General features: G+C 50.2%; 1 protein-coding gene across 3 annotated transcripts in view; it reads right to left on the reverse strand.

The window, feature by feature from the left end:
• Positions 1-446: 446 nt before the first annotated feature.
• LOC142256663 (AP-2 complex subunit alpha-1) overlaps positions 447-24,564 on the reverse strand; it is a 225,657-nt gene continuing 201,539 nt past the window's right edge. For all 3 annotated transcript variants that reach the window (XM_075328480.1, XM_075328479.1, XM_075328478.1), the window contains 4 exons: positions 6,527-6,643; positions 5,814-5,883; positions 4,198-4,332; positions 447-2,587 (listed from right to left, as the gene is read on the reverse strand). In XM_075328480.1, coding sequence (XP_075184595.1) covers positions 2,510-2,587; positions 4,198-4,332; positions 5,814-5,883; positions 6,527-6,643 — 400 coding nt within the window. In that variant the 3' untranslated portion in view covers positions 447-2,509. The remainder of the gene's footprint in view (positions 2,588-4,197; positions 4,333-5,813; positions 5,884-6,526; positions 6,644-24,564) is intronic.

The raw sequence follows: 24,564 nt of genomic DNA on the forward strand, positions 1-24,564 counted from the left end.
ATAGCCTAAATGTGGTTTTCCTCTTCCAGGGAAGATCCCCACTGGCAGCCCCCCACCTCATTGCACTAGTTTGTTTGCTCAAACTGTGATGATCCATCATGAGATTAGCCAGGCTCCATCTGCCTTAAAAAGATTTTCCAGTTCCATAAAACCCCGTCTGAAGTTTAATTTAAACAGTAAATTGTGCTTTTACCACCCTCTCCAAATCTATGGCTCTGTTATTGTCTGCAGACATTGTCATGTCGATAGAACAGCAGCCAATAACTGAGCTCAGTGGCCATGTGTGAGTCCCTTGGGACTATGTATTTAGTGCATATTTTATAAAAGCAGTGTAAAGTTTACAGTAACATCAGCCTACAAAATAATCACTCAAGGACGATGTGATACTAACTGAAAAAGAGTAGGTGCAATAGTGCAACGATAAGCAATGATTAAAATAAAAGAACTCCATGGCTCAACCTTTTTATTCCAGGACTTTTGGGTGGGAATGATACAGTTTATAAAATACAGATAGAAAATATGTAAGTCTAATATGATACAGAACGCACAAAGCTTCGGCGATACATCCATATGCAGTTACACACGCACAGACTCTCGGGGGAGCTGGTTATAACTAGCGGGGCACTACGCAAAATAAAAAAACAGCACCGGCGAAAAACTGCACTCCGTAACCACAAAATAAAAAATAAAATAAAAAATGGGGCCAAAAAAAAAAAAAAAGAATTATAATATATATATATATATATATATATATATATATATATATATATAAAATGGCGGCACATCGGGAGGGGGGGTTATAAAAGAAAACCCAAAAGCATTATGACCCCTTAAGAGGTTTCCATTTTTGGTGGCGTCCGTCTTCTCCAACAGATTACTCTTCGCTACAGCCTGCGTAAATTATACAAGGGCAATGTAGGTATCCTTACGACGGCAGTGAAGTGTGTACCAGCCCTTTAAAAAAAATAAAAAATAAAATTTTAATATATATATATAAAGACCACCGTGGGACCCCGAATAAAAGATAGGACCACAAGATCAGCAGGAGGAGTAATCGTCGGACGAGTGACAGCTTCACTGGGCTGCTTGTGTGTGATGTCCATATTGTGGGATGTGATTTTTCACGTTGTCTATGTACCTCTTATGTATTAATATTTATATAATATCTTATATATACCTATATACAATGGCAGTTTTTTAAAAAAGAAAAAACTGCCTTAAAAGAAAAATAAAATAAAAACTGGCAATTACAAGCCATAAATGAGATTAAAAAAAAAAAATTAAAAAATTAAGCCAAAAATTGCAAGACAGGTTTGTGATTTTTTTTTGTTTTCCAGGAGGTAATGAGATAACCTGCAGCAAGTGGGTAACGAAGCAGTTACGAGATGGACCATATGTGTGGAGAAAATAGGATAGTCATTGATTTTTACAGTGTGTGTATGTGGGGGGGCTAGTAAAGAAAATGTGGTTATGTTCACCCCCATTTTAAAAGTTAGGGCAGCGGAGGATGGTAGAGGGGGGTCAGACATTCGGCTTGTGCATACTTGGAATGACTATACGAGGTAAAAGGTCAGTGCGAAAATCACTGGATACGATACGAAGGCGTGGAATGCTTCAACGACGAGAACACGGAGGGGGGGGGGGAGACGAAAGAAGTGGGGGTCCGTCTAAGCAGCGAGGCCCGAAACGTCTGAGAATAGAAGCTGCAATGCACAGCAATGCTCATCAGGACTAGGACAGACTTAAAAAAACACTAGATCACCGGCACAGACAGACAGACGGAGGGGGGGGGGGATGATTTTGCATATATGCGACGGTGACTTTCCTCCAATGGATTTACCATGCTGAATTTGGCAAAGTTGTTGTGACCGGTCACCTACCTTCCGTCACTCTTACACCAAAACCTCAAAGATACCGGAAGTGCTGAAATGCAAATCATGAGTTCCTTAACCATAACAAAAAAAAGAAAGAGAGCAAATGGGGAAGAGAAGACTAAATAATACAAATGGCTGCTGCTTCAGCTGCTTCACCTCTGATCCGAGAACACGTCCATCCAAAAAGCAGCACATCCACGGTTCTGCGATCGATACGCCTGGGCTCCAGCCGGAGGTGGCATGGAGAGAGGTAACCCTCTAAGTCTGCATGTCGGGGGGCTTCATGCATCCCTTTCAGTCTAGTAAATTTATAGTCACAGCAAGAACGACAAAATCTAGTAGAACGACCACACATCTTATGACGATAAGAATATTAATAGTTAGCCTTGTCTTTGTCTTGTTTTTTTTTTTTTTTTTTATACAAAGTTGTAAAGTCTTTTTGGACTTCACTGGACGTAGACCGCACACGTACATACACACGAAATAAAGACAGATCTGCAGAGAGGCCCGCTGGAGGGCGCCGCCTGTGCCGCCACATGCACACAGACACGCGTTTCGCTTGATGCATGGTAGGTAAACCCTCCGTGTAGTGTTTTGCCAGTTTTACTGTCTTTAGCAATCACATCCTTGTTGGCTTAAAACTGCTTGGATAAGAGCTCACATAGGTGCTTGGAAACGCTTTCTTTGCTGGTTCGCAATGTGAGTCGGTACATCTGAAACGGAGAAGATACAATTCGTTAGTGGGGAGAAAACCTGGGATGGGACCTTTGTTGCAAATAATGAGATGTCCCTGGCAGCGGATTGCTGAAACCTCAACTACCATATTTTTCAGTTTATAAGAAGCACTAGATAAGGTGCACCCCAAATTTAAAAAAAAAAAAAAGGGGGGGGGGGTGTGTGCATTGTGGTGCCTTACCAGGATCAGGCGACAGAAGGGGTAGAGCGGGGTCACAAGAGGCGGGGGCAGAACAGATTGGACTTCAAAATAATGGCGCCTGGAGTTGACATGTGAGCAGATGGAGCTCCAGATGTCATCCGCACACCTCCAGGCCCACTGATCTCCCAGCAGCAGACTTAAGGAAAATGGCGTCAGATGTGGCTTGTGTGCAGATGAGATCTTCAGCTGAGAGCTCCATCGGCACACGCACTCCGGGCGCCATTATTATTTTGAAGTCTGCGCCGCCGACATTTTCAGGATGGCGCCCACTACCCCAGCACAGCACAGCTCCAGCACATCACCCGCAGCCTCAGCACGGCAAAGCGCCTTAGGCCCGCAGCTTCAGCACAGCGCCAACGGCATTGCTCCTTTGACCCCGCTCCACAATCCCTGGTAAGCAACATTCGGATTATAAGACGCACCCCTTCATTTTCTTCCCAAATTTTTGGAAGGAAAAAAAGTGTCTTATAATCCGAAAAATACGGTAATTAGTTAACACTACAATTGAAGCAGAGGCGCAGGCATTCATTAGGACACAGTTCTCTCTGGCTAAGGCCGGTTTCACACATCCATCTTTTCGCCATTTTGCCGATTCCGGTACACGCCAGTACAGTGTATACAGTACAGTGGCAGCGCTGTAACTTCCGAGTCACATGCTCCGGTCACATGAAAGCACGTGACCGGAGCTTGTTGCGCTGCCAACTGTACTGTATACACTGTACTGGCGTGCGCCGGAACCAGCAAACCGGCGAAAAGCCGGATGTGTGAAACCGGAATAACATTTTAGGCTACGATGTCCCTAATTGGGGTGTTTCTTTGGCCCCTTCTTAATGTGCACGTCTTACTCCAGTTAGGGCTCATGCAGACGTCTGTCCAAATCGGCCTGATCACAAACCACAATGGACGGACTGGTCCCAGCGCTCCTGACACGAGTGTCACAGCCTCAGATATATGTGAAGCGGTCACGCTTGGATCAGGAGACCTGCAGAGAGTCTGTGCATTGAGGTCTGTGCTTGGACCGATTTGCACGAATATCTGCATGAGCCCTTAAGGTATAAAATAGTGTAGTAGAGCATGCTACTCCATCCCGTACCAAAAAAAAAAGTATGTTTATTGCATCTGTCACAGGCCTCACATAAACACCATCTCAGAAAGTTTTGGAAGTGGAGCGACAAGTGGGCCATGCTGGAAACTGGACAGAGGTCGGAGCAGGAACATCGGGATCAGCCAGAAGAGCTGAACGTTACCAGACCCTACTGGGATACACCTCAGCCTCACATTGGAGGTACCCCTCCGGACACATACCTCCGACAAAAGGCTCAAAACACAGTCTTATAGATAAATGCAGTGTAAGTAAAGACCTCGGCTTCATGTCACTCCACTTACCTGGGCTTGGATATTGGGTTCTAAACGCAGTAAACATCCGACCTGTACAGACTTTGTCTGGATGATGCCGGCACCCACGTAGTTGTCTGGATTAGGATCCACATTTTCTAGCAGTGCAGAACCAAAGCCCAATAACTGACAAAAGTGAAGAGAAAAAACAAAATAATCTATGCTCATGCAAACTGTACAAATCAATCAGAGGCAGCTGGCAGGTATAGATGCACCCGAGTATTGTCACTTGCAGATCAGTAATGGAGGATCTCAGACGCATCGCTTTACTCATCTAGGTCTTAGTGGCAGCTGTGAGCTGTCATTAACCCCTTATAATTACCCCAATTGCCACCGCACCAAGGCAATCGGGAAGAGCCAGGATTGTCGCATCTAATGGATGCAACAATTCTAGAACGCTGCAGGCTAATATTTTTAGGGTGTGGGGGTCCCAAATAACCATGGGCCTCCCCAGCCTCAGAATTACAGCCTCCAGCTGTTGGGCTTTCTCATGGCTGGGTTTCAAAATTAGGGGGAACCGAATGCCATTTTTTAAATTTACTTAGTTACTTCAATAATAAAAAGAAAAGAAAAAAAAAGCTGAATGGGGTCCCAAAATAAGGTCACAGCTATGGGCTGCAGCCTGTAGCAGTGGCCTTTATCATTCTGTACTGAGTATCATAATATGGGGGGACCCGACGCCAAATTTATTTATTTTGACACCACTGTAGACAGACAGACAGTGTGTGACTCCAAGCAGTCACACACATTGTCACACAGGGTGGGGATGCAATCTGATAGCAACCATTCACAGACGCAGAGACTGCCGATGGGCGGGGGAAGCAGTGATTATGTATGAAGGATAATGAGCGGCCCCGGAAGTAGTGATAGAGCTGTGCCGGAGACTCGGAAAGTATTCCCAATTTTCTTTCTTTTTCATTATCCGGTTGGCTGAAACCGAATAGTTACACGGAGTTCCCTGACAACTCAGTGTTCGGGGTCAGTGCATGGATACTAGGTATCCAGTACGGATCCCGAATTTTACAGTCCGGATTCGCCTATCACCAGTAGCAACAAATTGCTAATATGACAATGGAGAAAGGCACTGTATTGACCATCAGAATAAGTGGAAGAGATGATAGAGTATTAAAGGGGGTGTCCGGTTATAAAAATATGTAACCTGTCAGGTCAGATAACGACCTTAACCCTCAGGTATAGGGTTAATTTGCAAGTTAATAGCGTTAGGAAAATGGCCGGCTGCAGGTGAAAGTGTGGCACCTGGGAAAATATGGACGTGCCACACTTTCAGTACAGAGGCAGGCACCGTCCTAACGTTATGACCCTGAATCTGCAGGTTAATGGCCTTATCTGACCTGACAGGTTACCTTTAAATGTGCGGAAAGCTGCAACTTAACATGTTACAATCTGAAGATATCCATTCCCGTCCAGCAGATCCACTTTGGTTGTTCTCAACACACGGCAGCGATTCCGTTGTCGACACAACATTACTGTTGGGTGTTAATAAATCTAACTCATTTTTATAGCTAAGCCAGCCCCCTTCTTATGAATTGGGCTGACTTATCTATTGAAAGGAATGATCCTCCAAGTACTAAAACCACAAAACTTACCTTTGCTTTCGTCACTTCAGAATCCATGGGATGATTGGCTTTAAAAATTTTCTGTGCTTCTTGTTGAGGCCTGTCAGCATGGAAAAATTAGTTAATTGAGTAAATTAGAAGGCTTGCTGTCACCTCTGGGGACAATTTATTATCAAAGTCATATATTCGGGGGTAAAAAAAAAATAATTTTTGCAAAAAAAGTTATGAAAACTTTTGCAGTTTGTTTTTAATAGGCTTAATGTTTCCTTACACATTCAACTTTGGTGTGGTCTGTTGTCATAATCAGCTGAGAAGAGCTCAGGAAAAAAAACAGGTAAGAGTTACAATTTCTCCAGTCTGACAACATTAGTGAGCTCACTGACAGGTTCCCAGTTAACTCAATATTCTCAATGTTTCCTTACACGTTCAACTTTGGTGTGGTCTGTCATTACAATCAACTGAGAAGAACCCAGGAAAAGACAAATCAAAAGAGTTACAATTTTTGCTGTAAGACAATAATAGTGAGCTCACTGACAGATAACCAGTTAACTCAATATTCAACTGAGGTTATAGAAGTTATATGGTGCAAAATTTTTAATGCAACTCAAGTGCAAACATGATTTTTAGGCCCAAAGACATACATTTAAAATAAGAAAAAAAAAAAAAAAAAAAAAAGTCCCATAAAGAGGCCAACTGCTTTAACAGAAATGTACATTAAATTACTTATTAGTAGATTCATTTACAGGCTTAGCTGTTTCCAGCGCTGGAAGAAGTCCTGGGACGGCATCTCAGTGGCTTGGAAGAACTTGTTGATAGTAATCGGCAGTTTCAATGTGATATTTTGTAGCGTTCCTCCATATCTAAAGACAACAAAGAAAATCGTAGGAAATATGTTCTTGGGTTGTGTAGTAAAATGCAATAAACCGTTAATGTGAATAGTAAAATAGGATTGAAAAGTGATATAATTTATATGTATTCATTATATAAAAATAAAAAAAAAAAAAAGAAGAGGATTTTGAGTACTGTGTCTCTCGATCCTCCCACCAACCGGAGCCAAGCCGATCAGTTAGTGTGAAAGCAGTAGGAGAAGCAACCTGAAATAAAATACAGACTGGCCCAACAGAGACAAAAAAAGGGCAGGTGCTGTGTACCCCACTGAGGGCTCTGAGAAAGATTTTATGGTGAGTACCCAAAATCTTCTTTTCTCTATCCCTTCATTTCAGGACACAGGAAACCATGGGCTGACCCAAAGCAGTCCCCAAGGGTGGGAAGACAGGACTGAAACAAACGTAAGAGCAGAGGAGAGAATCTCAGGTCGGGGACCGGCCACTGAAATATGCAAAACATTCCTGCCCAGGCCTGAAACCGCCAGGGTAAAAAGATAAGGCAAGTGCTTTAAAGAAGCTGGAAAAGGGAGGACCGAGAACTAGGAGAACTGCCAATAGAGGCCTAACGATGATGGTGCAGGAAGCCCCAGGCAAAGGTGAAGGGAGCAGGAACGAAGAGATTGTGTTCTGTCCCTTGCCGATATGTGTCCAGAATGGAAAAGCAATACCAGACTGGAAGAACATCAAGATGGCTCTCTAGATCTTGAAGAGGAAAACTGAGGAAGAGACGTAACTGTCCTAGAAAGTTAACGTCGGTAGACAGACTCTGACCAGTTACAATACATCTAAGAGACCGGTCAGGAGGACGAGAATGAGAGAACAAACCGAAAAACCAACTATCTTCTCAGGAAAAATAAGAGGATTCGAATGCAGAGACATCAGGCCAGTTGAAGGTCGGAGTGTAGGGTGACAAGACAAGGCTGCCAGCACCGAGTCTGGCCCATGGAGTGATAGTCACTGGAAGAACTTTCTGGGAAACAAGAGAGTATGACTAGAATGGATAGAAAGGAAGAGCGTTCAACACCCGAAGAGTAACCAATTGTGAGCACCTCACAGGAGGATCTCAGATGGAAAACAGAAGACTAGTTTCTTGGAAAGGAACCCAGAAACTTGACCTGAGGAACAAACTTACCTCAAGGACCAACAATAAAAAGGCCAGGAGGGAAGGAAGATGGAAGAGATCAGAGGGTTTCCCCACTGAGGTCACAATCAAAGACCTGATAGGAGGAATCTGAAGCTTGAGCGCAGTGGTCCACGAACCAGGCCCAGTAACTGAGAAAAGTAAAAAAAACTGATGGAGCAAGGAAAAATGATCCGGGAAACAGATATGGAAGTTTACATGAGGAGTCTGTGAGAAGGAGATAACTTCCACAAGATGAATACTACCGGCAAAGGTCCTAAACCTTAAGTCATTTTGCAAAAAGAAGATGAAGGTAGGAAGGGGGTGGATGGAAAGAAGGGAATTTTGTTACTTACCGTAAATTCCTTTTCTTCTAGCTCCAATTGGGAGACCCAGACGATTGGGTGTATAGCTACTGCCTCCGGAGGCCACACAAAGTATTACACTAAAAAGTGTAAGGCCCCTCCCCTTCTGGCTATACACCCCCCGTGGGATCACGGGCTGCTCAGTTTTAGTGCTAAAGCAAGAAGGAGGAAAGCCAATAACTGGTTTAAACAAATTCAATCCGAAGTAACATCGGAGAACTGAAACCGTTCAACATGAACAACATGTGTACCCGAACAAACCAAAAATCCCGAAGGAAACAGGGCGGGTGCTGGGTCTCCCAATTGGAGCTAGAAGAAAAGGAATTTACGGTAAGTAACAAAATTCCCTTCTTCTTCGGCGCTCCATTGGGAGACCCAGACGATTGGGACGTCCAAAAGCAGTCCCTGGGTGGGTAAATTAATACCTCATGTTAGAGCTGCAAAACAGCCCTTCCCTACGAGGAGGCAACCGCCGCCTGCAGGACTCTTCTACCTAGGCTGGCATCCGCCTAAGCGTAGGTATGCACCTGATAATGCTTGGTGAAAGTGTGCAGACTCGACCAGGTAACTGCCTGGCACACCTGCTGAGCCGTAGCCTGGTGCCGTAATGCCCAGGACGCACCCACGGCTCTGGTAGAATGGGCCTTCAGCCCTGATGGAACCAGAAGCCCAGCCGAACGGTAGGCTTCAAGAATTGGTTCCTTGATCCATCGAGCTAGGGTGGATTTGGAAGCCTGCGACTCTTTACGCTGACTAGCGACAAGCACAAAGAGTGCATCCGAGCGGCGCAGGGGCGCCGTGCGGGAAATGTAGATTCTGAGTGCTCTCACCAGATCCAACAAATGCAAATCCATTTCATATCGATGAACTGGATGAGGCAAGAGGAAGGTAAGGAGATATCCTGATTGATATGAAAGGGGGATACCACCTTAGGGAGAACTCCGGAATCGGGCGCAGCACTACCTTGTCTTGGTGAAACACCAGGAAGGGAGCTTTTGGATGACAGCGCTGCTAGTTCGGACACTCTCCTAAGAGACGTGACCGCTACCAGAAAGGCCACTTTCTGTGAAAATCGAGAAAGTGAACATCCCTCAGAGGCTCGAAGGGCGGCTTCTGGAGAGCAATTAGTACCCTGTTCAGATCCCATGGGTCTAACGGCCGTTTGAACAGAGGGACAATGTGACAAACCCCCTGCAGGAACGTGTGTACCTGAGGAAGACGTGCTAGGCGCTTCTGAAGAATACAGATAGCGCTGAGACTTGTCCTTTAATGGAGCCGAGCGACAACCCTTTTTCCAAATGCAAATGGCCAGGGAGACACTCCCTTAGCAGAGCACTAAGAGAAGAATATCTTCCACATCCTGTGGTAGATCTTGGCAGGCGTCGGCTTCCTAGCCCGTCTCATGGTGGCAATGACGTCTTGAGATAATCCTGAAGACGCTAGGATCCAGGACTCAATGGCCTCACAGTTAGGTTCAGGACAGTAAGTCTGGCCGGTCTGGTAGTGCCCACGGTTGGTCGACCGTGAGATGCCACAGATCCGGGTCCATGACCTCCTCGGCCAGTCTGGAGCGACGAGGATGGCGCGGCGGCAATTGGAGCTGATCTTGCGTAGCACTCTGGGCAACGGTGCCAGAGGGGTAAACACATAGGGTAGCTGGAACTGCGACCAATCCTGAACTAAGGCGCCTGCCGCCAGAGCTCTTTGATCGTGAGACCGCGCCATGAAAATCGGGACCTTCTTGTTGTGCCGAGACGCCACTAGGTCGACGTCCGGCATCCCCCAGCGGCTACAGATTTCCTGAAACACGTTCGGGTGCAGAGATCATTCCCCTGCGTCCATACCCTGGCGACTGAGGAAGTCTGCTTCCCAGTTTTCTACGCCCGGGATGTGAACTGCGGATATGGTGGATGTCTTTTCACCCACATGAGGATCCGCCGGACTACCTGGGAGGCTTGCCGACTGCGTGTTCCACCTTGGTGGTTGATGTATGCCACCGCTGTGGAGTTGTCCGACTGAATTCGGATCTGTTTGCTTCCCAGCCACTGCTGGAAGGCTTGCAGGGCAAGATATACTGCCCAGATTTCCAGAACATTGATCTGAAGGGTGGACTCCTGCTGAGTCCACGTACCCTGAGCCCTGTGGTGGAGAACGACTGCTCCCCACCCTGACAGACTCGCGTCTGTCGTGACCACCGCCCAGGATGGGGGTAGGAAGGACTTTCCTTTTGACAATGAGGTGGGAAGAAGCCACCACTGAAGAGAGTCCTTGACCATCTGAGAAAGGTAGACGTTCCTGTCTAGGGACGTCGACTTCCCATCCCATTGGCGGAGAATGTCCCATTGAAGTGGACGCAGAAGAAACTGCGCGAAAGGGACTGCCTCCATTGCTGCTACCATCTTTGCTAGGAAGTGCATGAGGCGTCTTAAGGGGTGTGACTGGCCTTGAAGGAGAGACTGCACCCCCGTCTGTAGTGAACGCTGTTTGTCCAGCGGAAGCTTCACTATCGCTGAGAGAGTATGAAACTCCATGCCAAGATATGTCAGCGATTGGGTCGGTGTCAGATTTGACCTTGAAAAGGTGATGATCCACCCGAAACTCTGGAGTGTCTCCAGCGCACCGTTCAGGCTGTGTTGGCATGCCTCTTGAGAGGGTGCTTTGACAAGTAAGGGATCACAGAGTGACCCTGAGAGTGCAGGACTGCTACCTCTGCTGCCATGACCTTGGTGAAAACCCGTGGGGCTGTCGCCAGACCGAAGGGCAGGGCTACGAACTGAAGATGCTCGTCTTCTATAACGAATCGTAGCAAACGCTGGTGCTCTGGAGCAATCGGCACATGGAGATAAGCATCCTGCTGTCTAATGATGCTAGGAAATCTCCTTGAGACATTGAGGCAATGACGGAGCGGAGGGATCCGGAACCGCCTGGTTTTCACGTGCTTGTTGAGCAGTTTTAGGTCCAGAACGGAACGGAAGAGCCGTCCTTTTTATGGCACTACAACAAGATTGCCTGAAGGTAACAGAGATTACCACTCCTTCTGCCTGCAGAAGAGCATCGGCTCGGTCGGGAGGAGAAGAATCGAGCCAGAGGATGAGAACAAAACTCTATCCTGTACACGTGAGACAGATGTCTCTCACCCACCGGTCTTTGACCTGTGGCAGCTAAATGCCGCCAAGCGGGAGAGTCTGCCCCCAACCGCAGATGCGGAGAGAGGGAGAGAGGGCTGAAAGTTATGAGGAAACCGCCTTGGTAGCGGATCCTCCGGCTGCCTTCTTTTGGGCGTGAGTGAGCCCGCCAGGAATCTGAGCCCCTCTGAGCCATTTGAGTCATTTTGGACTAGGAATTGGGACCTGCCCGAGCCTGGAAAGGACCGAAACCTCGACTGTTTGATCTGGGATGGAGTAAGGACGAATCCTTACCCTTGGACTGTTTGATTTCATCCAATCGCTCACCCAACAGTCTGTTACCAGATAATGGCAAATTGGTTAAGCCCTTTTTTGGAAACAGAATCTGCCTTCCATTCCCTTAACCCCAAGGCTCTGCGCAAAACCACGGAGTTGGCGTACGCCACCGGCGTACGGCTCGTAGAGTCCAGGACAGCATGAATAGCGTAAGTCGCAATGCAGACATATGCGAGGTTAAGGACGCCACCTGCGACCCAGATGTACGTGAGACAGTGCCCATCTGCGCAAGACCAGCTGAGATAGCTTGGAAGTGCCCATACGGCTGCGAATGCCGGAGCAAACGACACGCCGATAGCGTCATAGACAGATTTGAACAGAGGTCCATCTGTCTGTCAATGGCATCTTGCAACTATGGATCTAGCCGCAAGCTCGGAGATTGGGGGATCCACCTTAGGACCTGGGTCCAGCGCTTGACCACGTCAGGGGAAGAAGGGTAACGTGTATCCTTAAGACGTTTGGAGCAAGCTTGTCTGGATAAGCGTAGTGTTTCTGGACTGCTTCCCTGAAGTCAGAGTAGCCCAGAAAATACTGAATTTACGCTTGGGATACATGAAATGGAATTTCTCCTGCTGTGAAGCTGCCTCCTCCAGTGGAGGGGCTGAGGGAGAAATATCCACCAGTGTATTGATGGGCGCTATGAGATCATTCACCCTGGCGTCACCATTAGGAGCATCCAGAATGAAAGCGGTCTCAGGATCAGAACCTGATTAGCTACCTCATCATACAGAGAATCCGCCCGCTGAGACCCTGACCAGTGTGTGAAGTCGAGGGTCTCTCCCAGCGCGCTCGCTTAGGCTGTCTGGGACTGTCGTCCGTGTTAGAGCCTTATAGGACCCCCTTGGAGCACGGATTAGTTCCAACTGAGGGAGACCGGGGATTGTACAACAGTGCCCATGGTCTGCGTCACCGGCCTGGACTGCAAAGTTGCTAGAATTTTGTCCATAGCCCTAGACATTTTATCAGCAAAAAAACTGCAAACTCTGTCCTCTGGACAGTTTCACAGGTGGTCCCTCTGGGCCACCACTAGCAGAGACTCTACCCAATGGGGGTTAGTGGAACCTGCCGGTAAAGCAGCCGCACATGCGGTACAGACAGCATAAAGAGCCTGTGCCTTGTCCCCCTTGCTCTATGCTGACGACATGCTGTTGTCTCCTCAGAGCTATCTAGGGGTATATTGCCAAGAAGCGACCGTACAGCCACAAGTCTCAGCCGCGCCGCAGCCAGTTTCCCACAGATAAACTCACTCAGCTAAGCTGCAGTGAGTATAATCCAAGCGTGCAGCGCTGTTGTCCGCGGCGCACTAACACACCCAGCAATGCTGGCGTGTGTCTGTGCATGGTCTTGCAACATAGGTACAAGCATAAACACAAAACACTGTGGCAATAAAGGGGTCAGCACCAAGGTGCTGCTTACCGCCCGCATGAGCGGGTATGTGGTCGCCAGAATCCCTTTGCTGGGTCTCCCAGAGCCTGTGTCCGTTCACCAGCCTAGACTGCCTGCAGGAATGGCTGCCGGCGTCCTGTGAAGAGGGGCGGGCCATGGGCGTGCCCCAGACAAAGTGCGGGAAACTGGCGTCTCACTGTGCCCAGTGGAGAGGGCTGGAGTATGTAAATAAGACTCCAGCCCTCGGCGCTGACCATTGTACAGCGTCTCTCCCCTTCCCTGACTGACAGGCCTGGGGGCGGGAACGAAACGAAAGTAGGCCGCAAAAGCCGGGGACTCGATTTATAAGCGCTGCCGTCGTATAAGCACGGCCAGCGCGGAAGTCCCCGGCGCACCACAAGTCCCAGCCGCGCCGCAGTGTAAAACAGCCAGCGGCGGCCGGCGCGGCCGTTCCCCATACATAAACTCACACAGCCGAGCTGTTGTGAGTAATAGCCCAAGCGCGCAGCGCTGTTGTCCCCGGCGCACTAACACACCCAGCAATGCTGCGGTGTGTCTGCGTGTGATCCATACGGGGACACAGAGTACCTTAACGTTGCAGGGCCTGTCCCTGACGATACTCCGCTCCATTCCAGCAGGATCTCCGGGTCTGTGGATGGAGCCCGGCCTCAGAGCCTGGAGGCCGGTAAGATCCCACTTCCCTCAGAGCCCTCGTGGGGATGGGGAAGGAAAGCAGCATGTGGGCTCCAGCCTCCGTACCCGCAATGGGTACCTCAACCTTTACAAACACCGCCGACAAAAGTGGGGTGAGAAGGGAGCATGCTGGGGGCCCTAGTATGGGCCCTCTTTTCTTCCATCCGACATAGTCAGCAGCTACTGCTGACTAAACAGTGGAGCTATGCGTGGATGTCTGACCTCCTTCGCACAAAGCTTGAAAACTGAGCAGCCCGTGATCCCACGGGGGGTGTATAGCCAGAAGGGGAGGGGCCTTACACTTTTTAGTGTAATACTTTGTGTGGCCTCCGGAGGCAGTAGCTATACACCCAATCGTCTGGGTCTCCCAATGGAGCGCCGAAGAAAAACTAGGAGACCACAGAAGCATTGGATAAAAACCAATGAGGCGTATGACCTGGAAGTGGACTGAAAAAATTCACAGAGCTTCCTGGAAAACATCAGGTCGAAGTTGGCTAAGTTTCGGGGAAAATCACTATGGAAGAGAACAGTTTGGTGAGACAACCCCTTTCGCAGGTAGGAAGACTGATGTTTGGAGTTTACTATGGGCATGTGAACTGCAGAAGAACACTGGCAGACCGTACAGTCCATGACTAGATTCCTCCGCTGAAATCGAATGGGATTGGGTTCAACCAGGAGAGGGATGGAAGACGCAACGTAAATGTAGAAGGAGCTGAAGTTGGCTCAAAGAGAATACAGCCAAGGAGGGAGGCAAAGAAGGGAATTTTGTTACTTACCGTAAATTCCTTTTCTTCTAGCTCTTATTGGGAGACCCAGACGATTGGGGTATAGCTACTGCCCTCCGGAGGCCACACAAAGCACTACACTAAAAAGTGCAAGGCCCCTCCCCTTCTGGCTATACCCCCCCGTGGTATCACGGGTTCTCCAGTTTTAGTGCCAAAGCAAGAAGGAGGAAGCCAATAACTGGTTTAAACAAATTAACTCCGAGTAACGTCGGAGAACTGAAAACCGTTCAACATGAACAACATGTGTACCCGCAAACAACAAAAAAATCCCGAAGGACAACAGGGCGGGTGCTGGGTCTCCCAATAAGAGCTAGAAGAAAAGGAATTTACGGTAAGTAACAAAATTCCCTTCTTCTTCAGCGCTCTATTGGGAGACCCAGACGATTGGGACGTCCAAAAGCTGTCCCTGGGTGGGTAAAGAGATACCTCATGTTAGAGCTGCAAAACAGCCCTCCCCTACGGGGATGTCACTGCCGCCTGCAGGACTCTTCTACCTAAGCTGGCATCCGCCGAAGCATAGGTATGCACCTGATAATGTTTGGTGAAAGTGTGCAGACTCGACCAGGTAGCTGCCTGGCACACCTGTTGAGCCGTAGCCTGGTGTCGCAATGCCCAGGACGCACCCACGGCTCTGGTAGAATGGGCCTTCAGCCCTGAAGGAACCGGAAGCTCAGCAGAACGGTAGGCTTCCAGAATTGGTTCTTTGATCCATCGAGCCAGGGTGGCTTTAGAAGCCTGCGACCCCTTGCGCTGGCCAGCGACAAGGACAAAAAATGCATCTGAACGGCGGATGGGCGCCGTGCGAGAAATGTAGATTCTGAGTGCTCTCACCAGATCTAGCAAACGTAAGTCTTTCTCATACCGGTGAACCGGCTGAGGACAAAAGGAAGGCAAGGATATATCCTGATTAAGATGAAACGAGGATACGACCTTAGGAAGAAACTCCGGAATGGGGCGCAGCACTACCTTGTCCTGGTGGAACACCAGGAAGGGAGCTTTGGATGACAGAGCTGCCAGTTCAGACACTCGCCGAAGCGATGTGATCGCAACAAGAAACGCCACTTTCTGTGAGAGGCGAGAAAAGGAAAACGTCCTTTAGAGGCTCGAAGGGCGGCTTTTGCAGAGCAACTAGTACTCTGTTCAGATCCCATGGATCTAACGGCCGCTTGTACGGGGGCACAATATGACAGACCCCCTGTAGGAACGTCCGCACCTTAGGAAGACGTGCTAGACGCTTCTGAAAAAACACAGATAGTGCCGAGACTTGCCCTTTAAGGGAGCTGAGCGACAAGCCCTTTTCCAACCCCGATTGCAGGAAGGAAAGAAAGGTGGGCAATGCAAATGGCCAAGGGGATATTCTCTGTGCAGAGCACCAGGATAAGAAAATCTTCCACGTTCTGTGGTAGATCTTAGCAGACGTTGACTTCCTAGCTTGTCTCATTGTGGCTACGACTCCTTGAGATAATCCTGCGGACGCTAGGATCCAGGACTCAATGGCCACACAGTCAGGTTCAGGGCCGCAGAATTCTGATGGAAAAACGGCCCTTGGGACAGTAAGTCTGGTCGGTCTGGCAGTGACCACGGTCGACCGACCGTGAGATGCCACAGATCCGGATACCACGATCTCCTCGGCCAGTCTGGGGCGACGAGTATGACGCGGCTGCAATCGGATCTGATCTTGCGTAACACTCTGGGCAAGAGTGCCAGAGGTGGGAAGACGTATGGGAGCCGGAACTGCGACCAATCTTGAACCAATGCGTCTGCCGCCAGAGCTCTTTGATCGCGCGACCTCGCCATGAATGCCGGGACCTTGTTGTTGTGCCGGGACGCCATTAGGTCGACGTCCGGCACTCCCCATCGGCGACAGATTTCCTGAAACACGTCCGGGTGAAGGGACCATTCCCCTGCGTCCATGCCCTGGCGACTGAGGAAGTCTGCTTCCCAGTTTTCTACGCCTGGGATGTGAACCGCGGATATGGTGGATGCTGTGTCCTCCACCCACATTAGAATGCGCCGGACTTCTTGGAAGGCTTGCCGACTGCGCGTCCCTCCTTGGTGGTTGATGTATGCCACCGCTGTGGAGTTGTCCGACTGGATTCGGATCTGCTTTCCTTCCAGCCACTGTTGGAAGGCCAGAAGGGCAAGATACACTGCCCTGATTTCCAGAACATTGATCTGAAGGGTGGACTCCTGCGGAGTCCACGTCCCCTGAGCCCTGTGGTGGAGAAACACTGCTCCCCACCCTGACAGACTCGCATCTGTCGTGACCACTGCCCAGGATGGGGGCAGGAAGGATCTTCCCTGAGACAATGAGGTGGGAAGGAGCCACCATTGTAGAGAGTCCTTGGCCGTCTGGGAAAGAGAGACTTTCCTGTCCAGGGACGTTGACTTCCCGTCCCATTGGCGGAGAATGTCCCATTGAAGTGGACGCAGATGAAACTGCGCAAAGGGAACTGCTTCCATGGCTGCCACCATCTTCCCGAGGAAGTGCATGAGGCGCCGTAAGGGGTGCGACTGGCCTTGAAGGAGGGATTGCACCCCTGTCTGTAGGGACCGCTGCTTGTTCAGCGGAAGCTTCACTCTCGCTGCTCGAGTATGGAACTCCATGCCAAGATACGTTAGTGACTGTGACGGTGACAGATTCGACTTTGGAAAGTTGATGATCCATCCGAACGTCTGTAGAGTCTCCAGCGTAGCATGTAGACTGAGTTGGCATGCCTCTTGAGAGGGTGCCTTGACAAGTAGATCGTCTAGGTAAGGGATCACCGAGTGGCCCTGAGAGTGCAAGACTGCTACCACCGCCGCCATGACCTTGGTGAAGACCCGGGGGGCTGTCGCCAGACCGAATGGCAGAGCTACGAACTGAAGATGGTCGTTTCCTATCACAAAACGTAGAAAACGTTGATGTTCTGTAGCAATTGGCACGTGGAGATAAGCATCCTTGATGTCTATTGAGGCAAGGAAGTCTCCTTGAGACATTGAGGCAACGACAGAGCGGAGGGTTTCCATCCGGAACCGCCTGGCGTGCACATGTTTGTTGAGCAGCTTTAGATCCAGAACAGGACGGAACGAGCCGTCCTTTTTTGGAACCACAAAGAGATTGGAGTAAAACCCTCGCCCTTGTTCCTGAGGCGGTACAGGAACCACTACTCCTTCCGCTCTTAGGGAGTCCACCGCCTGCAGCAGGGCATCTGCTCGGTCTGGATGTGGGGAGGTTCTGAAGAACCGAGCTAGAGGACGAGAACTGAACTCGATTCTGTACCCGCGAGACAAAATGTTTGTCACCCACCGGTCTTTGACCTGTGACATCCAAATGTCGGAAAAGCGGGAGAGCCTGCCCCCGACCGGAGATGCGGAGGGGGGGGGCTGGGAGTCATGAGGTAGCCGCTTTGGAAGCGGTTCCTCCATTTGCTTTCTTGGGGCGTGCGTGAGCCCGCCAGGAATCTGAGACTCTTTGCGTCCTCTGAGTCCCTTTGGACGAGGAGAATTGTGTCTTGCCCGAACCTCGAAAGGACTGAAACTTCTGCTGCCATTTTTTCTGCTGAGGTTTGCTTGATCTGGGCTGGGGTAAGGAAGAGTCTTTACCCTTGGACTGTTTAATGATGTCAGCCAATGGCTCGCCAAACAGTCTATCTCTAGATAAAGGCAGGCTGGTTAAACATTTTTTTGGAACCAGCATCTGCTTTCCAGTCCTTTAACCACAAGGCTCTGCGCAAAACTACCGAATTGGCGGACGCCATTGAGGTGCGGCTGGTAGATTCTAGGACCGCATTGATAGCGTAAGACGCAAACGCAGACATCTGCGAGGTAAGGGACGCCACTTGCGGCCCCGCTGGATGTATGATAGCATCCACTTTTGCTAAACCAGCTGAAATAGCTTGGAGTGCCAAAACGGCTGCGAATGCTGGAGCAAACGACGCGCCGATAGCTTCATAGACAGATTTTAACCAAAGGTCCATCTGTCTGTCATTGGCATCCTTAAGTGAAGCGCCATCCTCCACTGCAACTATGGATCTAGCTGCAAGTCTGGAAATCGGGGGGTCTACTTTTGGACACTGGGTCCAGCGCTTGACCACATCAGGGGGGAAAGGAAAACGTGTATCCTTAGAACGTTTAGAGAAACGCCTTTCTGGATGAGCGTCGTGTTTCTGGATTGACTCTCTGAAGTCAGAGTGATCCAAGAAAGCACTCAATTTACGCTTGGGATAGAGGAAACGAAACTTCTCCTGCTCTGCAGCTGCCTCCTCTGTAGAAGGAGCTGGGGGAGAAATATCCAACAGTCTATTGATGGCTGAGATAAGGTCGTTTACCATGGCGTCCCCATCCGGGGTATCCAGATTGAGAGGGGTTCCAGGATAAGACTCCTGATCACTCTCTTCAGACGCATCACAGGGCGACTGATTGCGCTGAGACCCTGAGCAGTGTGATGACGTTGAGGGTCTTTCCCAGCGAGCTCGCTTAGGGTGGCTGGGGCTATCATCTGAGTCATAATACTCAGCCTGGGAAGCCGGGGACCCCCTTGCAGTCTGGATTAATTCCAACTGAGGGGGATTAGAGGACAGAGACCTCGCCGCGTCCATAGACTGAGCCCCAGGCATGGATTGCAAAGTTTCAAGGATTTTTGCCATAGTCACAGACATTCTATCAGCAAAAACTGCAAAGTCTGTCCCTGACACCGGGGCAGGACTTACAAGCGTCTCAGCCTGGGTCACTACCTCTCCGGACTCCGGCTGGCGAAGCAGCACCGGATCTGAGCATTGCACACAATGGGGGTCTTTGGAGCCTGCTGGTAGAGCAGCCCCACATGCAGCACACGCAGTGTACACAGCCCTAGCCTTGGCAGCCTTGCGTTTTGTGGATGACATGTTGCTGCCTCCTCAGAGCGATCTGGGGTATCCAGCCAGGAAGCGACCTCACAGTGCAAGAAATAAATAAATATATATATCTGGTGACACAGTACACCAATACACACTGAGGCACTAGAGGGGCCAGCTGAAATGCCGCTTACCGCCCGCTTAAGAGCGGGTGTGTGGTCTCCAAAAGCCCCCTAGTCCAGGTCTCCCAGAGCCTTGCGTCCTTCCTCTAGCCAGACTGCATGTAATGGCTGCCGGCGTCCTGGAAGAGTAGGGGGGGCGGGCCCTGGGCGTTCCTGACTAAGAGCGGGAAGCCTGCTTCCCTCTGTGCCTAGTGAGAGGGCTGGAGCATGTAAATCAGGCTCCAGCCCTCGTCGCTGCTGTGAAACAGCGTCTCTCCCCTACCCTGATTGACAGGGTGGGGGCGGGAACGAAGCGGAGCTAGGCCGCAAAAGCCGGGGACTGGATTTATAAACGCCGCCGCCGTAAAAGCGCGGTCGGCGTGTCCCCGGCGCACTACAAGTCACAGCAGCGCCGCCGGTCCAGTGGGGGTCGGCGCTGCGTTCCCACAACACAAAAGTCCCCCAGTAAACTGCAGGAACACCAACTCAATCGTTACGGTCCCCGGCGCACTACAACACCCAGCCAGCCCGGAGTGTGTCTGTGCCTGCCGGGGACACAGAGTACCTTTATGATGCAGGGCCATGTCCCTGATTGTACTCCTGCTCCGTATCCATCAGGTGCTATGGGTCTGTGGATGGAGCCCGGCGTCAGAGCTTTGAGGCCGGCAGGATCCCACTTCCACAGAGCCCTACAAGGGGATGTGGAAGGAAAACAGCATGTGGGGCTCCAGCCCCTGTACCAGCAATAGGTACCTCAACCTTACAACACCATCCACGGGTGAGAAGGGAGCATGCTGGGGGCCCTATATGGGCCCTCTTTTCTTCCATCCGAAATAGTCAGCAGCTACTGCTGACTAAAATCTGTGGAGCTATGCGTGGATGTCTGACCTCCTTCGCACAAAGCTTGAAAACTGGAGAACCCGTGATACCACGGGGGGGTATAGCCAGAAGGGGAGGGGCCTTGCACTTTTTAGTGTAGTGCTTTGTGTGGCCTCCGGAGGGCAGTAGCTATACCCCAATCGTCTGGGTCTCCCAATAGAGCGCTGAAGAAAGGAACAGCTCTGGAGTTTCTGATTAAAAAGTGGGAGAAGACAAAGCTAGCCTAACAGCAAACCTGAACTGTGCGACACAGTCGACACTAGAATATAATGTCCTGCAAACTTCTGATGACCTGGAAGGATCTTTGGGGAAGATGGAGACTAATATACCAGAGAATCGCTTGGTCAAGAGGAACCTGGAACCATAGGAAATTGGAAGGAAGGCTAAGATCCCTCTGGGGCCTGGAATGGCTACACCACTGACATGATACTAATTAGGACAATGGAGAAGAAGAGGCTAAGCCGAACTGTAACTTCGTGAGCCGACAGATTCTGGCCTCATTGTCAGGTATAATCAGGCTCACTAGATGAAGGAAAGGCGGTAGATTCCAGAGGGGTTTTCCCTGGAAATGGTGAACTCCATCCTGGAGGGGCACATCAGTACGAAAGCTAGGGATCCAAAGTGGAATGGGAGGAGCCGTTCTACCACTGGGCCAGGAAAGGTCTAAATGACAAAACCCAGAGTGGCTGGAGTAAGGCCACAGAAACTTGAGAAAAGAACCTACAAACGCCCTGAAGGGTTGTCTATGGTGGGAACTAAATCCTGAACCCAAGTGCAGTGAACCAACAGTACGAAGCTAAAACCTATTAGGGAGCCGGAGCAGAGGAAGAAAAAAATGCCACAAGGTGAAGGAAATGGCACTAATTGGGACTCTCTTTGCTAGGAGCATGACTGGTCCAGCCTATGGGGACAAGTACTGAAAGACTGGGATTCTAGGGTAGCTCTAACCGACCCTGACCAGATAGCAACAGTTTACGAATGAAGCAAGATTCTGGCATACGGCACCGCACTAACATGAGCGAAAATACAACAGATTAGCACATGGAGAATGAGAACTGTTGACAGGTATAAGGGAAAAGAAGGGAATTTTGTTACTTACCGTAAATTCCTTTTCTTCTAGCTCTTATTGGGAGACCCAGACGATTGGGGTATAGCTACTGCCCTCCGGAGGCCACACAAAGCACTACACTAAAAAGTGCAAGGCCCCTCCCCTTCTGGCTATACCCCCCCGTGACATCACGGGTTCTCCAGTTTTAGTGCCAAAGCAAGAAGGGGGAAAGCCAATAACTGGTTTAAACAAATTAACTCCGAGTAACATCGGAGAACTGAAAAACCGTTCAACATGAACAACATGTGTACCCGCAAACAACAAAAAAAATCCCGAAGGACAACAGGGCGGGTGCTGGGTCTCCCAATAAGAGCTAGAAGAAAAGGAATTTACGGTAAGTAACAAAATTCCCTTCTTCTTCAGCGCTCTATTGGGAGACCCAGACGATTGGGACGTCCAAAAGCTGTCCCTGGGTGGGTAAAGAAATACCTCATGTTAGAGCTGCAAGACAGCCCTCCCCTATGGGGAAGCCACTGCCGCCTGCAGGGCTCTTCTACCTAGGCTGGCGTCCGCCGAAGCATAGGTATGCACCTGATAATGTTTAGTGAAAAAATGTGCAGGCTCGACCAGGTAGCTGCCTGGCACACCTGTTGAGCCGTAGCCTGGTGTCGTAATGCCCAGGACGCACCTACGGCTCTGGTAGAATGGGCCTTCAGCCCTGAAGGAACCGGAAGCCCCGCAGAACGGTAGTCTTCAAGAATTGGTTCTTTGATCCATCGAGCCATGGTGGCTTTAGAAACCTGCAACCCCTTGCGCGTACCAGCGACAAGGACAAAAAATGCATCAGAGCGGCGCATGGGCGCCGTGCGGGAAATGTAGATTCTGAGTGCTCTCACCAGAACTAACAACTGTAAATCCTTTTCATACCAGAGAACCGGATGAGAACAAAAGGAAGGTAAGGATATATCCTGATTAAGAAGAAACGCGGATACAACCTTAGGGAGAAACTCCTGAATAGGGCGCAGCACCACCTTGTCCTGGTGGAATACTAGGAAGGGAGCCTTGAATGACAGAGCCGCCAGCTCAGACACTCGCCGAAGCGACGTGATCGCAACCAGAAAGGCCACTTTCTGTGACAGGCGCGAAAGGGAAACTTCCCTCAGAGGCTCGAAAGGCGGCTTCTGGAGAGCAACTAGTACCCTGTTCAGATCCCATGGATCTAACGGCCGCTTGTACGGGGGCACAATATGACAAACCCCCTGTAGTAACGTGCGCACCTTAGGAAGACGTGCTAGACGCTTCTGAAAAGAACACGGATAGTGCCGAGACTTGCCCTTAAAGGGAGCCGAGCGACCAACCTCTTTCCCAACCAGATTGCAGGAGGGAAGGCAAAGTAGGCAATGCCGATGGCCAGGGAGATACTCCCTGAGCAGAACACTAAGATAAGAATATCTTCCACGAGTTGTGGTAGATCTTGGCAGACCGCGGCTGGCTAGCCCGTCTCATGGTGGCAATGACGTCGTGCTCACAGTCGACCGACGGTGAGATGCCACAGATCTCGGTACCACGACCTCCCCGGCCAGTTTGGGGCGACGAGGATGGTGTGGCAGCAATCGGTAGCTGGAACTGTGACCAATCCTGAGCCAAGGCGCCTGTCGCCAGAGCTCTTTGATCGTAAGACCGCGTCATGAAAATCGGGACCTTGTTGTTGCCGAGAAGCCATGACGTCGACGTCCGTCTTCATCCTGCGGCTACAGATTTCTTGAAAACAAACGGGTGCAGAGCCCATTCCCCTGCGTCCACGCCCTGGCGACTGAGGAAGTCTGCTTCCTAGTGTTGTACGTCCGGGATGTGAACAGCTGATATGGTGTATGCTCTGTCTTCTACCCATAGCAGAATCCGCCGGACCTCTTGGGAGGCTTGTCGACTGCGTAGTCCGCCTTGGTGGTTGGTGTATGCCACCGCTGTGGATAGTCCGACTGAATTCGGATCTATTTGCATTCCAGCCACTGCAGGAAGGCTTGCAGTGCAAGATACACTGCCCAGAGCTCCAGACCACTGAGTTGAAGAGTGGACTCCTCTGAAGACGGTCTTTGACCGTCTGGAAAAGTGACACGTTCCTGTGTAGGGACATCGACTTCCCTCCCATAAGCGAAGAATGTGCTATTGAGGCGGACGCAGATGAAACTGCGTGAAAAAAGCTCGCCTCTGGATGAGGCGCCTCCTTGAAGGAGAGACTGCCCCCTCGTCTGTAGTGAACGCTGTTTGTCCAGCGGAAGCTTCACTATCGCTGAGAGAGTGTGAAAACTCTCCAGGAGATGCCAGCGATTGGGTTCAACCTTGAAAAGTTGAAGACCCACCCGAAACTCTGGGAAGGGTCCAGCGCCATGTTCAGGTTGTGTTGGCATGCTTCTAAAGGAGAGTGCCTTGACCAGTAGATTGCCCAAGTAAAGGATCACAGAGTGACCGTGAGAGCGCGGGACTGCTCCCTCTGCTGCCACGAACTTGGTGAACACCCGTGGGGCTGTCGCCAGCCAAAGGGTATGGCTACGAAACGAAATATTCTCGTCTTTAATAACGAATCGTAGCCAACGCCGGTGCCTCGGAGCAATCGGCACGTGTAGATAAGCATCCTGATGTCTATTGATGCTAGGAAAACTCCTTGAGACAGAGAGGCAATGACGGAGCGGAGTGATGCCATCCGGAACCGCCTGGTTTTCACGTGCTTGTTAAGCAGTATAAATTCCAGAACGGGACGGAAGGAGCCGTCCTATGTTGGCACCACGACCAGGTCGGAGCAAAATGCGTATCTGGTTCCTGAAGAGGAACAGGGATTACCGCTCTTTCCGCCTGCAGAAGAGCCTCGGCTCGGTCGGTGCGGTAGTTTGAAAACAAACTGACTCTCACTCACAGGCCCTTGACCTGCGGTAGGTAAATGCCGCTAAAGCGGGGGAGTCTGCCCCCCCGCGGTTGCGGAGTGAGAGGGCTGAAAATTATGAGGAAAAACACTTTGGTAGCGGGTCCTCCGGCTGCCTTCCCCGGGCGTGATTGAGCCCGCTAGGAATCTATGCCCTTCTGGGCTTTTTGAGTCGTCTTGGATAGTTGAATGATTTCATTCAACCCTTACCAACAGACTATCACTAGATAAAGGCAACCTGGTTAAGCACTTCGTTGGAAGCAGC

The sequence above is a fragment of the Anomaloglossus baeobatrachus genome, chromosome 11, assembly GCF_048569485.1.
Source record: "Anomaloglossus baeobatrachus isolate aAnoBae1 chromosome 11, aAnoBae1.hap1, whole genome shotgun sequence".
NCBI lineage: Eukaryota > Metazoa > Chordata > Amphibia > Anura > Aromobatidae > Anomaloglossus > Anomaloglossus baeobatrachus.